General features: G+C 50.5%; 2 protein-coding genes across 3 annotated transcripts in view; one reads left to right on the top strand and one right to left on the bottom strand.

The window, feature by feature from the left end:
- LOC134525485 (alpha-2-macroglobulin-like) overlaps positions 1-5,299 on the top strand; it is a 42,147-nt gene extending 36,848 nt beyond the window's left edge. For both annotated transcript variants that reach the window (XM_063356389.1, XM_063356399.1), the window contains 4 exons: positions 488-562; positions 975-1,077; positions 1,896-1,937; positions 4,106-5,299. In XM_063356389.1, coding sequence (XP_063212459.1) covers positions 488-562; positions 975-1,077; positions 1,896-1,937; positions 4,106-4,131 — 246 coding nt within the window. In that variant the 3' untranslated portion in view covers positions 4,132-5,299. The remainder of the gene's footprint in view (positions 1-487; positions 563-974; positions 1,078-1,895; positions 1,938-4,105) is intronic.
- A 2,010-nt stretch (positions 5,300-7,309) lies between these two features.
- The window catches only part of A2M (alpha-2-macroglobulin), a 35,418-nt gene continuing 28,322 nt past the window's right edge, over positions 7,310-14,405 (bottom strand). Inside the window, exons 34-36 of the mRNA XM_063356449.1 lie at positions 14,220-14,322; positions 8,266-8,307; positions 7,310-7,488 (exon numbers count right to left, since the gene is read on the bottom strand). Coding sequence (XP_063212519.1) covers positions 7,466-7,488; positions 8,266-8,307; positions 14,220-14,322 — 168 coding nt within the window. The 3' untranslated portion in view covers positions 7,310-7,465. The remainder of the gene's footprint in view (positions 7,489-8,265; positions 8,308-14,219; positions 14,323-14,405) is intronic.

The raw sequence follows: 14,405 nt of genomic DNA on the forward strand, positions 1-14,405 counted from the left end.
CCCAGGTATCTTCTCCACTGTTAGGCCTGTCCCTTTTTTCCTCCAGTTATTCCACCCCTCAGCTGAGCAGGAGGGTTGAATGAGGGATTCCAGCAGCAGCACTCCCTTCCCACCCCTCAACCACTCGTGGCACTTTGCAGTAGCTCACATGTATGAACAGTTTGGCCCTGAGACCAAGAGCTGGGAGGAGACCATCAGGTCTAATTTCAGGGACTCAGGAGCCTTTGGAGATGTACTACAGCTCAATGCAAGTCTCTCATTCCATTTTTTGTGTCACGGACACGCAAGAACTTGAGATGGTGGCAAACTGGGGGAAATCTTACTGTGCAGGGCTTCACACAAGAGTGTTTGCCGAATTCCCTGCAAAGTACTCCCCCTGTGCTTAACTTCTCGGCATCTACCTGCTGAGGTTCTAGGGATGGGAGGAAGCTTAGATGAGCTGAAGGAGGGTCAGATCAGCAACCTCTTCCACATCTCCTTTTTCCAGCTCTCAACTGCCTGGTTTCACCAGATCCAACGGACAGAAGTGAGCACAAACCATGTTCTGCTGTACATAGAGCAGGTAAGAACTGACCCAGGGTTGCGGCAGGACACACAGTGAGCTCTGCAGCACACTGGCAATAGCACACACAGGGACAGAGAGCAATGTTAAGCATCTCCAGGCTTGTGAACATGAAACATAAACCTCGCTGACACTGACCTCCTCTCTGTCTCATAGGAGACGCCTCTGTCCCAGCCCTCAGCAGCCTTTCCCACCACCCCACGCACCCATCGGGCCCTGACCACCCCACCAGCCAGGGGCTCCCCCAGGCTGGGGAAAGGCCCCAGGGTTTCCCCTGGTCCCCCAGCCGGGCCTGCAGCCCCCGCACCCCACAGGCACGGCCACGGGTGGCCGGGGAGGCCGAGGGAGCCCGCGGGCGGTGCCCGGGCCAGCGCCGAGCAGCCCCCGAGCCGCCGCCGCTTCCCTTCCACAGCTCAGCAGCCAGACCCTGAGCTTCTCCTTCTCGGTGGAGCGGGACGTGCCTGTGCGGGGCCTGAAGCCAGCTCAGGTGAAGGTCTACGACTACTACGAGACAGGTGAGTGCGGGGCTGGGGCGGCCGCGGCAGCCCGGGCGGGCAGCGGGACGCGCGCCGGGCGGGGGGACCAGCGGGGACCCGCGGCTGCCGCTGGCCTAGGCCCTTCCCCGCCCCGCGCCGCCAACCGCGCCCCCAGCGCAGCGGGGTCCGCAGGGCTGCAGGCCGCCGCCCGGGCCCCCGCTCCTGACGCTGCCGGACGGGCCCCGCAGCGCAGCGGGGCGACGACCACGGCGGCGGGACCCGCCCGCACGGCTGCCCCTCACACCGGCGGCTGCCGCGCAGCCCTGCTCCCCTGCGGGAGAGCGCGGAGCAGCCATCCGTCCCCCGCCCTCCCAGCCTGGCGCCTGCACGGCCGGGCCCGCCTTCCCGCGGAGAGGCGCCGTCCCGCGGGGCAGCGCCGGGGGCCGGGGGGCCGCTGCTCAGGTGCGGCCCCTGCTGCCAGGCAGCCCCGCCGCTCCCGGTGCCTCTGCTGTGCCGGCTGCTGCGCCAGGCTGGCGGCCACAGCCGAGTCGAGCGCGTGTGTCACCCGTCCCCGCTCCCGTGCTGCGAGAAGGTGGTGCCCGGGCAGCCCTTGAGCTCGCTGGGCCGGAGACCTGCTGGGGCTGCCCGGGCGGGGCGGCTCTGCCTGGCTGCTGCAGCCCCAGACGGGGCCGCCACCGGGGCCCCCCCGCCCAAGTGGGGTCTCCGGGGGGAAGCTGGGATGGTGGCGGAGGCCTGATGTGGGGCCTGGGAGAAGCGTCTCTCTGGCACCCGTCCCTCTGCCGGGAGTGCCGAGGGGCTCCGACAGCCCGCTCTCTCCCTTCCCTTCTCTTTTCCAGATGAATTTGCCACACAGGAGTACACCGCTCCCTGCACCACAGGTAGGGTACTGCAAGACCTTTCCTTTTCTTCATTGTATTTTTCTGTTTATGCTCCATGGGTAATTTGGGTGAGATTGGCCCAACTCACAGGCACAGATTTTGTATGCAAAACTGAGAGCACACTGTTGTTGACTCATTCAAAATCCATAATCCCTGAATTCTCAGGGTGGTTTCCATAGTCAGGCTCTCCTGGCTTCAATTAAGGTTGTGTCCTTGTTGTTCTGTTACTGCCCCGTGTACTTTTTCTTTGATTTCAAGTTTCTTATATCATTCTTGTCTCAGATTTGAGGTATCTTACGGTCCTTCCTGAGAGCTCCAGCTAGTGTAGCTCTAGGATCATGCTGAGGGGACTCGGCTCTTTCAAACCACCCAGCACGCTCCTCCCCAAAAGCACTCTCTCTAGAGCAATAGAGCAAATCAAGGCCACCATAAAGCTGCATGTCTTGGTCTGATCTACCATAATTTCATGCCATGCTCCAAAACCTCCTTCCCAAGCCTGGCATACATTTTCACTAAAACTGTAATGCAGGGCTGCTCTTAGCCCTTCTCTTCCTACTCTGAGCATGGAGCAGTCGGGAGTCCATATTACACAGGAATCCCTCCCAACCCTTGATATTGAAGAGGTAAGTTTTTGGCTCTTATAGGAACTCAGCCTTGCCTCTTTTGTGTGTTGACAGAAAACTGCCCTGGTGGTAGACCCCCCACCTGTACACACAGCTGTATCACTCATCGGGGGGGGCATAGTTCTCCAGGATGGCACCCTAGCCTGCTTAGCAACTGTATGTGGCAAAGCCCATGATGATGGCACACTGCAGCATGCCTTTAAGTTATGCCATTCTCCCAAGAGATGGCAAGTTTGCCTTTGGTAGCTACTATCTGGAGAAACAGCTGCTTGCTGCTCACCTGCCCTGCCTACCAAGCAAGAGCAGGGTCTCTCAGGAGGCAGGTATTCCTCATGATGCTAGGCAGCCAGCCCTCAGTCTGTCTTTGGAGTCTAAGCTAGCAGGACAGAGAAGCTATGATCTTTGGGGGGTTTTCTGTAGTGCAAGGCCATGTGTGTTTGGCACAGGTAATGAAGGAGCTTCTGTGGAAGGCTCTGACCAGTGATACTTCTCCTGTCTTGGTCTTCTCTGTGGAGACTTCCAGTATGAAGACTGCAGGTCTGGCTTCCCACCAGTTGCCCAGTTTCAAGTGTTTGGAATATAGAGGCTTCTGGAAAGCACTGAGACCCTGGGAAGTGTTTTTTCACAGGGCCTGACCATCTTGAGAGCAGAGAAAAACTGATTTGGCCTTGAGGAAGGCAAAAGCTTTGTCTCTTGCTGATGGTAAATGGCGAAATTTATCCCTTTTTCTGTTCTTACCTGGTGTCTTGAAAAAGAGACCAAGCTCCCACGCTTTTACTCCATGCTGCTTTGTAACCTAGGCTGTGTCTGTAGGTACAGCTGTGTTCTGCTGATTCTGCATCAACAGCCTCCCTTCATGGAAAAAAGGTGCATAAGTCATAAGATAGACACTGAGTGGACAGTAGAACCTTTCCAAAGGGTATACTGGTGTGGTCTGGTTATCCAGTCTAGTGGGAAGGCTTTAGATTTTGGGGTACTCTACCCCATGTCCTTTAAAAGGCAAAGATTTTATCTTCCTTGGAACGGATGATGGGAAGTTGCTAGTTCAGAGGTCCATCCACTGGTCTAGGTGTCCAAAGGTGGTCTGCACTGACTAAAAGGCAGATCTCAGTTGCAAAGTAGAAAGCGTCCTTCCCTGCCCTGAATAGTACTCGTGTAGAAGATTCCTTCCACTCTCTACAGAGAAATAAATACACTTTAAGAGCATGTCTCGTTGCTGCAGTGAACATCCTTGCTGCCTGTTTGCACTGTGCTCCTGTGTCCATTTCAGTTGTGACAAATTCCATTCTGTTTATCTCTCCCAGGGGGTCAGAAAGAGTCTCAGCCCTCTCAAAGAGCCCTCACCTCTTTGAAAGTGACCCGAGTGTTGAGTGCCATGGATGACCCTCAGCCCTGGTCAAACAGCAGCTCACTTTCCTGTACTGTGCTTCATGCACAACCTGGCTTCCCAAGCCCACATCTTGCTCTCTCTGTCACTCAGACGAGAGAGGGAACTGGCATATCTCTCTAACTCCTGTACCCTCCCATCTTCTTTCATCCTCGCAGAGGAAGCAGACCAGGGCAATGCATGAAGAATACTCCAAGCTGCTGGAACCCACCTGCCTCACTACCACCACCACCATCCATGGAGAGAATGGAGTGACGGATGAATAGTGCCTGCAGGGAATGGGACATGAACTTTAAAAATAAATTAACTGTACTCACCAATGATTTCTGAACAGTTTATTCCCAATTCTGTTTTTTCCTGCTCAGCCTCCAGTCACAGCTTTAACCTCCCTGGCTTCTTAGGTTGAAGAGCATCCCATCCGGCCATGCCTGTGTGCAGGGCAATAAGGCTGACAAGTGATGGGGAAAAAAAAAAAAAGAGGACGGTATAAATTGTGGTCATCCTTTCTAATGTAGCCCTCTCACTGTTATGTAGTCTGAAGTTGTCATCTGAGATCCTCCCTAATCAATGGAGAAGGACAGGTACTTCTTGAGAACAATTTCTCTCCCCTGCCTTAGAAACTATAACCATGATTGAGTTGGTCTCTGCAGGTGCCTATCCATGTCTCCCACGGGTAGGCATCCTGGATGGTCAGCTAATGTTACATGAAATTCAACCTCTGTGATGTGCCCCATAGACACCCCTTCCAGGATTGTTTCTTGTTTGTAGGAGGGTGGGAGGAGATACACAATTTGCCCTCTTCTATGGTTAAAGTGTGCATGGGTGGGCAGGAGGGATGTGTGCGTGCATTATGCCTTCAGCTGCTAACTTATAACAGCCTATTCTCCAGTTGAAGCTTCGGCCTTCTTGTGGAAACTTCTATATCTTGTGCCTGCTGCTTCTGGGAGATTCTCAAGGAGTTGTGAGTAAACACCCTTTTGGCAAGCAGCTTGGCCTAGAAGCTAATGGCACTTGCCAGTAACCTACCTACCTAAGTCTAGTTTAAATGGCACATTTATTTAAATCTTAGAGTTGCTTTGGTGAAACTGTCCATAGTCCTCTTAGATACCTCCAGGAATGCTCCCCTTTTCTTGGCTTTGTCCCATTCATTTTTGGGTTTAACTTCTGAATGGCAGAAGGATGTTCTTATGTGACTGTTTATTCTCATTAAATGCTTGTTGTTAGGTATCATGGCTTATTGTCTATCCCAAGTATGCAGAGCTAGTTGTTCCATCCAATTTTTTTTTAGTGTACCTATAGTGTTCTTGAGAACAAATAAAGTTCTTCATCTATTTTGCTAGATATTAATATTATGTCACTTTGTCTCCTGTGGTGTTTGGCATTTACTCACACAAGACCTTTCTGACACCTCATATTCAGAGAAGTTTATGGAATGAACTGCTTCAGTGAAAGCTGAGCGAAATTTCTAATCAAGCATGAATACTAATTGCATTCTGTTTTGCTTTAGAATTAGTAAACCCTTCTGATTTCCTACCATGAGGCAATTACTGTTCCAAGTTCTCAAAGCAACATAGCTTTTGGTTGATGAATGAAATTGTTTTGATCTTAGACCATTGTGATTTGCCTTTGAAGCATGGAGTGCTTGCTCTATGGAGATAGAAATTCAATGTTCAGGCATTCCTGTACTTCCTTAAGGTAGCCTTGCTAAAGCTTCCTACACATTATGCTATAGAATAGCTGCAAGGATGTGACTTTGATGATTCACAGCCTAGTCAAGCAGAGGGATGTTAAGCTGCTTTACAGGTGTGGGCTAGGCAGGAAGCCCCAAATTAAAAGTGATGTGGCTGCCCATGGGCAACAGTTAGTTGTCTCATTTAAAACCAGGTGGCAGCAAAGCATTACCTTAACTCTTTCCATGGTAGAAAGCCATTATCCAAATTTTGTGACTGAAACATACTCCATTGATTTCCCAGACTTTTAAATTAAATTGTCATGATTATGACTTTGCTTCATTTGAGGCAGAAAAGATCCAACACCATAAGCACGTAGAGTACTCACCAGAAAATAAATGAGAATGAAGGAGCTGTTGCCATCCATCCACAGCCAGCTGTAGAGGCTGTGTATTTGCAGACCTGTATGCACAAGCTTGCAGACCTGGTACTTTTGAACCTGCTTGCCCCTAACTTCACAGCCTCAGCTGGGGCTGTGTCTCTCCAGTAGTCACTTTCTCATAACCCCATAGCAGGGGGACAGCTATAAATGGGGCCAGAGCAAGCTGCTTTCCTCACACAGTGAGGAATTCTAGCTCATGAAAGGGAAAAAGGGTCTTGAGACACCCACGTGGACAATGACAATGCAAAGAGCTCCAATGTCACTGAAACAAATGCAAGTTCTTTGCTGCGTCATTGACTTACATTTTAGACAACCTGGCTCTGTGTATGTGAAAGAAGCTGCTGGAAGGACTCCTGTTGGTGTCTTTGCTTAAGTTTACATTGGTAGGGTCAAAGGCACCTCTGCACACAGAACCACGTACATAAAATACACAGGGTGCCATATGACCCACCGAACTAAGGCTGCATCCCTGGGAAGGGATCTAGACTAGACAGAATGTGATCATTTGGAAAACCGACATGGAAAAAGTTTAATCCAAGCTACCAGATGGGAATCCAGGGCCTCCCCTCTGAATTCTGCTGAAGCACTGTAATCCTAGTTGTGAGGGAGTAAGAGAACCTGGATGAAAATTACTCAAAAAAACCAAGACAGATTTATGGGCCTCCACTGAGGGGAAAAGGATAAAGTTCTCATGAAAAACGCAAGGGGTTTGGCTCATAAAGTGGTTCTTGGTTGAAATTCTGACTAATGACACTGTTAAGTTCCCAAACCCTCTCTGATTTCATTTCAACTGTTTAGAAACAAGCAGACAATGTCTTCACTGCCAGAATGGGAAAGTCCACAGGTCTTCACTTCTATCTGGCCTGCTGTGAAAAATCAGATTGCATAGGTTCACACTGTCCTTTCCACCTCATAGCAGTGATTTCACAGTGGGATCAAAGGCGGTATGCGTTCAGAGGTGTATGTCCAAGGATTATCTTGCAGAAAACACCCACTTTTAGAGGAAGGGAGCCAATCTTCCAGTGCATAATGGATCAGACAGGATTTCCTCTCCTCCTGGAGAACTGGCAAGTATGGAGACAAACCTCCCCCCTGCCAAAAGGTGTCTGCCTCCTGGTATTCCTGAGGAGTTCCCAAACACCGCCTTGCCATGGATAGTTCTGGATTTAAATCTCGGGCCATTACACAGCCTGAGATACGGATGGGAAGAGATATAAGACGCAGTAACAAAAAATAAGGCCAGAGGCATCTGATGAGAATCAAGACTTAATTTATTTACAGTGTTACTTCCTTTTTGGTGTTGAGGTGTCCTCATCTAACATTTCAATAGGCCCACTCAACAAGAAGGTCTTCTAGAGGCAGAGACAGACGAGTTGATCCAGCAAGGCTCAGAGAAGGTGTGCTCTTCAGGCATTTCCCTGTTCCTGGGCTGGACGTGGGAAAAACAACAGAGATAAGTACCCTGGGGAAGCGGGGTCCAGAGCCCTGACCATCTTCTCTGTGTTCTGGTGGCTATGCAAGTTCAAGCCCTGTTAAAATCTGGGAAACTGCTTCACCTAAAAATGCCCACTTGCAGACAGGTAACAGAATGGGAACGGATGGACACATTCAGGATACCCATGCTTCAGAGAGGGGTGGAGAGGCAGAGATATCCCGGAGATACATGGGCTATCCAAATACACATTCTCCCTCAGCACCCGAGTTTCCCAAGGGAAGGGAAAAAATAACCCAGGACAGAGCCTGAAAGGTCCCCACAAACGTCAACATTTCACCACTATGTTTGGGAAACAATTCCTCAGTACCCTTCTGTGTCTGCACCATGGCAAATGTGGCCCTGAAAACAGCAGAGATGCAAAGGCTGAGTGTGGTGTTCACTCCCAAGGGAGATTTCAATCTTATTTCTACAGTGTCACACACACACACACAGGAGAAGACAAGAGTCTATGTGCAAATGAAGGCAGTAACAGTGGGATTGCCATTCTCAGTGAGCCAAAATGAAGGCTGTATCTGATCTTACACAGGACATGGGGTCCAGCATTGCTTTTCCTCTCTGTACTGAGGCACACATGGAGACTGCAATAGGCACAGCGAAGATAAATGCTAAGAGTATACCCAGGCTGAGGAAAGCCGAGGTCTGTAAAGACTCATTCAAGACAACCTGCAGTACCCCATGCTGGAACATCTCAGTTGTTTCTGTGCACCCTACCTGTGGTGCAGGGAGCGGTGTACTCCTGTGTGGCAAATTCATCTGGAAAAGAGAAGGGAAGGGAGAGAGCGGGCTGTCGGAGCCCCTCGGCACTCCCGGCAGAGGGACGGGTGCCAGAGAGACGCTTCTCCCAGGCCCCACATCAGGCCTCCGCCACCATCCCAGCTTCCCCCCGGAGACCCCACTTGGGCGGGGGAGCCCCGGTGGCGGCCCCGTCTGGGGCTGCAGCAGCCAGGCAGAGCCGCCCCGCCCGGGCAGCCCCAGCAGGTCTCCGGCCCAGCGAGCTCAAGGGCTGCCCGGGCACCACCTTCTCGCAGCACGGGAGCGGGGACGGGTGACACACGCGCTCGACTCGGCTGTGGCCGCCAGCCTGGCGCAGCAGCCGGCACAGCAGAGGCACCGGGAGCGGCGGGGCTGCCTGGCAGCAGGGGCCGCACCTGAGCAGCGGCCCCCCGGCCCCCGGCGCTGCCCCGCGGGACGGCGCCTCTCCGCGGGAAGGCGGGCCCGGCCGTGCAGGCGCCAGGCTGGGAGGGCGGGGGACGGATGGCTGCTCCGCGCTCTCCCGCAGGGGAGCAGGGCTGCGCGGCAGCCGCCGGTGTGAGGGGCAGCCGTGCGGGCGGGTCCCGCCGCCGTGGTCGTCGCCCCGCTGCGCTGCGGGGCCCGTCCGGCAGCGTCAGGAGCGGGGGCCCGGGCGGCGGCCTGCAGCCCTGCGGGCTGAGAGCAGGGTACTGAGAGCAGATATTCAGACCTTGAGAAGGGTTTACTGTCCCTGGTGCGAGCACTGCAACGAGCAGAGCAGATAAGGAGAGAACAGAGCATGATTGTTCGGGGCCCTTTTCGTCTCCTAGATGTGGTCCGTAAAGGGACAGCACCACCAGCCGGCATTGCCCAGAAACCCACAGTTCGAAAGTGGTATGCTTATTTAGAAGGCATTAATGATATCATGCCAATCTCTGAAGGTAGTATCAAAGTATCCAAGCTCCAGAAGGATATAGATGGTGCCCTGTTGTTCCAATCCCCACCAAACAGACCATCTCCAATCCAAGAAGCACCTCCTCTGAAAGAAGGCAGTGATCTTACAGGAGTGTGGTTTACTGATGCGTCATCTCACCGTGAGAACAATAAGTGGAAATACAAGGCCGTAGCACTGGAAGTAGCAACGGGGGAAAGAGCAATTGAAACAGGAGAAGGTAGCGCACAAGTAGGGGAACTCAGAGCCGTCCTACTAGCTGCACAACATGGGGCTACTTACATTTACACTGACTCATATGCTGTTTTTAAAGGAGCCACTGAATGGATTGGACCCTGGGCAGCCAATGATTGGCAGGTGAATAGAGTCCCCATCTGGGAGACAGATAGTTGGAAGCAACTGTTGGAAATAGGAGGACAGAGAACATTGCACATTGGTTGGGTAAAAGGCCATGATCGCTGCTCAATTCAACCAACAGGTAGATAGCCTCACGCGGTTGCAGCAAATTGACATTGTAGATGATGGTCGGGAATGGGAACGCTTACTTGAATGGTTACATATTAAGCGTGGCCATACAGGCCGTGCTGATCTGTATCAGGAAGGTCTATCCCGGGGGTGGCCTGTGTCGATTAAGCTGTGTGAACAAGTAGTAACCGCCTGTTCACAATGTCGCCTACGACTCAATAAAGATCATCCGAGTAAGGCGCCTCCTTTACACATTCGGGACAAGAAAACATTGTGGCATTCATGGCAAATTGATTATATTGGGCCCTTGAGATCATCAGGTGAGAAAAGATACGTCCTAGTCGGAGTGGAGATTATCTCTGGCCTCACTATGGCCACCAGCTTCAAATCAGCTACTGGGGACAACACAGTGAAAGGCCTAAAAGGGTGGTTCAGCACACTTCCCCTTCCTGAGGAAATCCAAAGTGATAACGGTTCACACTTTACCGCTACAGTGGTACAAGATTGGGCCAAAGAAGAAGGGATTCGATGGGTATTTCATACTCCCTATTATCCTCAGGCTAATGGCATTGTTGAACGCACCAATGGATTGGTTAAGCGTTTTGCAAAAACTCATGAACCTGGTTGGCATTTGCGATTGGATGATGCCATCTATCAATTAAATAACAGATGGAGTGGAGATGGCTGTCCTAAAATGAAAGCTTTCTGTGTATCTGCTGATATCATCACTCCAAAAGTTCCCAATGAACCACGAAAATACCTAGGACAATTTCACCCTGGGCAACCTGTGTTAGTGAAAATGCCTCAAATTGGCACAGTACCAATGGTGTTAGCTACTCCCAAAAACCCCCATGCATGGGAAGCCAAAGACTGTTCAGGGAAGATACACCGGATCAGCACCCGGTGGATCTCGCCCTCTTTTTAACCCCGTCGGTCAAAAGAGACCGAGCAGATTTTCTTTTCCTTTGTGTCTTACAGGAACCTTGGAAGAACTGTACGTGGACAGACGCATTGGCCTACGCTAACCTCGAGTGTCTCCAGGGAATCCTGACATTGATCCTGGCAATAATATTATTTTTGTTATGTATGGCCATCTGGAGGCCTAAATTTTAGAATGACTAGGGCAGAAGCGTTAGTGGGTGCCTCACATACTAACCTCCTAGGATTTGACGTGCTGCGTGGGCGAATGTGGAAATTCCCGGATGGAACTGTGTGGAGTTTTGCAGGACGCAAAAAAGGATTAGACACAGTTAAACTGGGCCTATTAGAAACATCTATACCTTTGCCTCCCTCTAAAATTACCAACATCCGACAGTACCCACTGCCTGCAGCTGCACTTGCAGGAGCAGACGGGGTGGTATCAGATTTAGAAAAAAGAAACATCATTAAGAGGACTCACTCGCCTTATAATTCACCGGTGTGGCCAGTAAAGAAACCAACCGGGCAATGGCGTTTCACAGTAGATTACCGAAAGTTAAACGCCAACACTGCACCCCTGACCACTGCGGTTCCGAATATCGCGGAAATTGTGACAATGATACAAGGAGCTGCCCGTCCTTGGATGGCTGCCTTAGATGTAAAAGACATGTTTTTTATGATTCCCCTCCTTGAGCAAGACAAAGCGCAGTTTGCATTCACGTGGAAAGGAGTCCAATATACCTTTAACCGACTTCCACAAGGATACAAACATTCCCCCACCATTGTTCATAATGCTTTAGCTAAAGTGCTATCAGAGATTCCTGTTTCACAGGGATGTACAGTATACCAATATATTGACGACATCTTAATAGGGGGAGAGAGCCAAGAAAGTGTACAAGACATGATGGAAAACATCCGAAAAACATTATCAGATTTGGGATTGGAAATTCCAGACTCAAAATGTCAGGGACCTGCACAGGAGGTTAAATTCCTGGGGGTCTGGTGGATTAAGGGAGCTGCTTCTGTCCCTCAGGATACCCTGAAAAAAATAGAGCATGGACAGAATCCTTCCAGCACGAAGGAGTTACAGCAAGTTCTGGGAACTTTAAGTTATTGGCGTAAACACATCCCTGGCTTTTCCATCATTGCTCGCCCCCTTTATTGTTTGCTCAAAAAAGGTAAATCCTGGGAGTGGACTGAACAACATACTAATGCACTAGAATTGCTAATAAAAGAGCTAAGGTTATTCCAACAACTTGGCCCCATACATCCAACTGACCCTGTCCATGTAGAATGGGGGTTCAGCGAACATGGTTCTCATTGTAACTTATGGCAAAAGGGACCAGCAGGACCGGAGAGACCATTAGAATTTAGCTCTCACTCCTTTAATGCTACTGAGAGCAAAGCCACAGCTTTTGTCTTAACGATACGCAATGCCTCAGTATACACCATATACCCAATCATCGCACTGGGGTTGAATCACCATGGAGCTATACTCCATCCGGTAGAGCATAGAGTGTGGGCACAACAAAACGAGAATAAATGGCAAACTGTTGATGTTGAAGCATGCATTTCACGAGATCAACAAGGATTCATTTGTGAGAGTAATACTCTCAAGGCACAAGACATTTGTCTTGACACCAACCAGAATGTTTGTCATTTCGAGATACAACCTGATGAAACCCCAGAAACTGTGCTTGTATATATTGGGAAAGGGTGTGTTTGCATGAGGTCTCCCTGTACTTTTGTATTCGTAGATGACATAGCAGTAGATATAAGTAATAACTCAAATCTTCGTGTTTGTAACTTTACTAACATCATTGGATGTGACTTCAGTTATTCAGCTCCTGTTACGTCTTTTCAATTGCTACAATCTAATTACACATTGATTCGAGATTTGCTGCCTACCCCTATCGGAATGAATCTCTCACTAGTGAAGAAGTTGCTACAACACGATGAATTGAAGCGATTGTTGAAAGAGGCCCAAGAAAATGGACAAAGAACTCTGATTACTGTCCATCATGATGTTGAAGAAATACACCATGTACTGGAAAGGGTCAAGAGAGACGGAGGACATGAATGGTGGGACACCCTCTTTGGATGGTCACCAACAGCTACAGGACTTTTTAACAAGATGCTCCATCCTGTTGTTGTTCTACTAGTACTCACTGTATTGTGCTTTGCTTTGACAATTGTTTTGTATGTTAGACTTTGGATTATGATGAAACGCTTAACTCGCTTAATCACCCCACAAGAAGTATTTGCACTTGATATCCCTCGCCATAAGAGGACATGTGATATTCCCCATCAGTATTGATTATCGTGGAGCTTGAGTGACTGTAGTCACGGGGTGGATTATGTGGAATAATTACTAAATTGGCCAAGAATACAAAAATACAGCATTGTTCACACATTAAGGAAAGTCATAAAATCAAGAGGCTTCTGAGGTAGAATACAGCCGCAGCTAGCACACGAAGAATGCAACAGCTGTGATTCCCTGTACAAGGTTGTTTGCGAAACTACACAAGGGATGGAACGGAACACGCTTGTTCCGTGGCCTTCCCTTGTGACGAATAGCAGATATGGGGACGAGATGGTACTACGGAACTGATAAGCGGCCTACACGCTACCCGAGCCAACATTTCGTCAAATGTTGATGAAATGCTGTCCTTTTGTGCGAACTTTGCTCACCACAATGTACCAAAACACACCTCCATCCCGGAGGCTATCCGCCCCTGAGGTGGGAACACTCCTCCTTGAATACATTGATCATAATAAAAGTACGTATGACTAAAGTCACTCAAACTCCACTTTGAAGATAAAAAAATAATATAAAAATAGCCCAAGAGAGAGGGGATGTCAGGGAAGACACCATTGCGAAGAATTCCACCGCTGATTTCCGGGCTCAGTCGACGGGCTGAGCCTTTCTTCCCCCCCATAGGGACGCCTTTGGGTAAGACTTCGATTACACCGAGCGCTTTCTCGGGGACTTAGAAATTTCTCTAGAGAATCTCCCTCCTACATTTATAGCCAGGCTGTATTGTTTATAATTTTGTCGCGCGTTTGTATACTTAGCAATATCTTTATTTGCATGTGCTTTGCAGACAGTGTATTTATCACCGGCAATCCTAAAGAACCTGTATATCTGTTGTTTAAATAAACTGCACTGTTTAAGTAGCTAGCCGTTTCGCTTTCTCACTGAACGCGACCAAAACTACAGAGAGGCCGTGCTAGTTCAGGAGCACGACTAGACTGAAGGTGCAGTCCACTATTAGTGTATCCAAATCGTAATAGTTTAATACATATTAAACGCGATTGGACTGATAGTGCTGAATTGGGCATCACTCAGAATTTAAACCTAGCCGCACCTAGCCTCCCACCTCGGTGAGGAGTGTTAGAACGCAAGGGGGTTTATCTTCTGCCAAAACCACTTGGCCCCGTTTCATGCAACAGGGCCCCGCTGCGCTGGGGGCGCGGTGGGCGGCGCGGGGCGGGGAAGGGCCCAGGCCAGTGGCAGCCGCGGGTCCCCGCTGGTCCCCCCGCCCGGCGCGCGTCCCGCTGCCCACCCGGGCTGCCGCGGCCGCCCCAGCCCCGCACTCACCTGTCTCGTAGTAGTCGTAGACCTTCACCTGAGCTGGCTTCAGGCCCCGCACAGGCACGTCCCGCTCCACCGAGAAGGAGAAGCTCAGGGTCTGGCTGCTGAGCTGTGGAAGGGAAGCGGCGGCGGCTCGGGGGCTGCTCGGCGCTGGCCCGGGCACCGCCCGCGGGCTCCCTCGGCCTCCCCGGC

This window comes from Chroicocephalus ridibundus, chromosome 1 (genome assembly GCF_963924245.1).
Source record: "Chroicocephalus ridibundus chromosome 1, bChrRid1.1, whole genome shotgun sequence".
Lineage (NCBI taxonomy): Eukaryota > Metazoa > Chordata > Aves > Charadriiformes > Laridae > Chroicocephalus > Chroicocephalus ridibundus.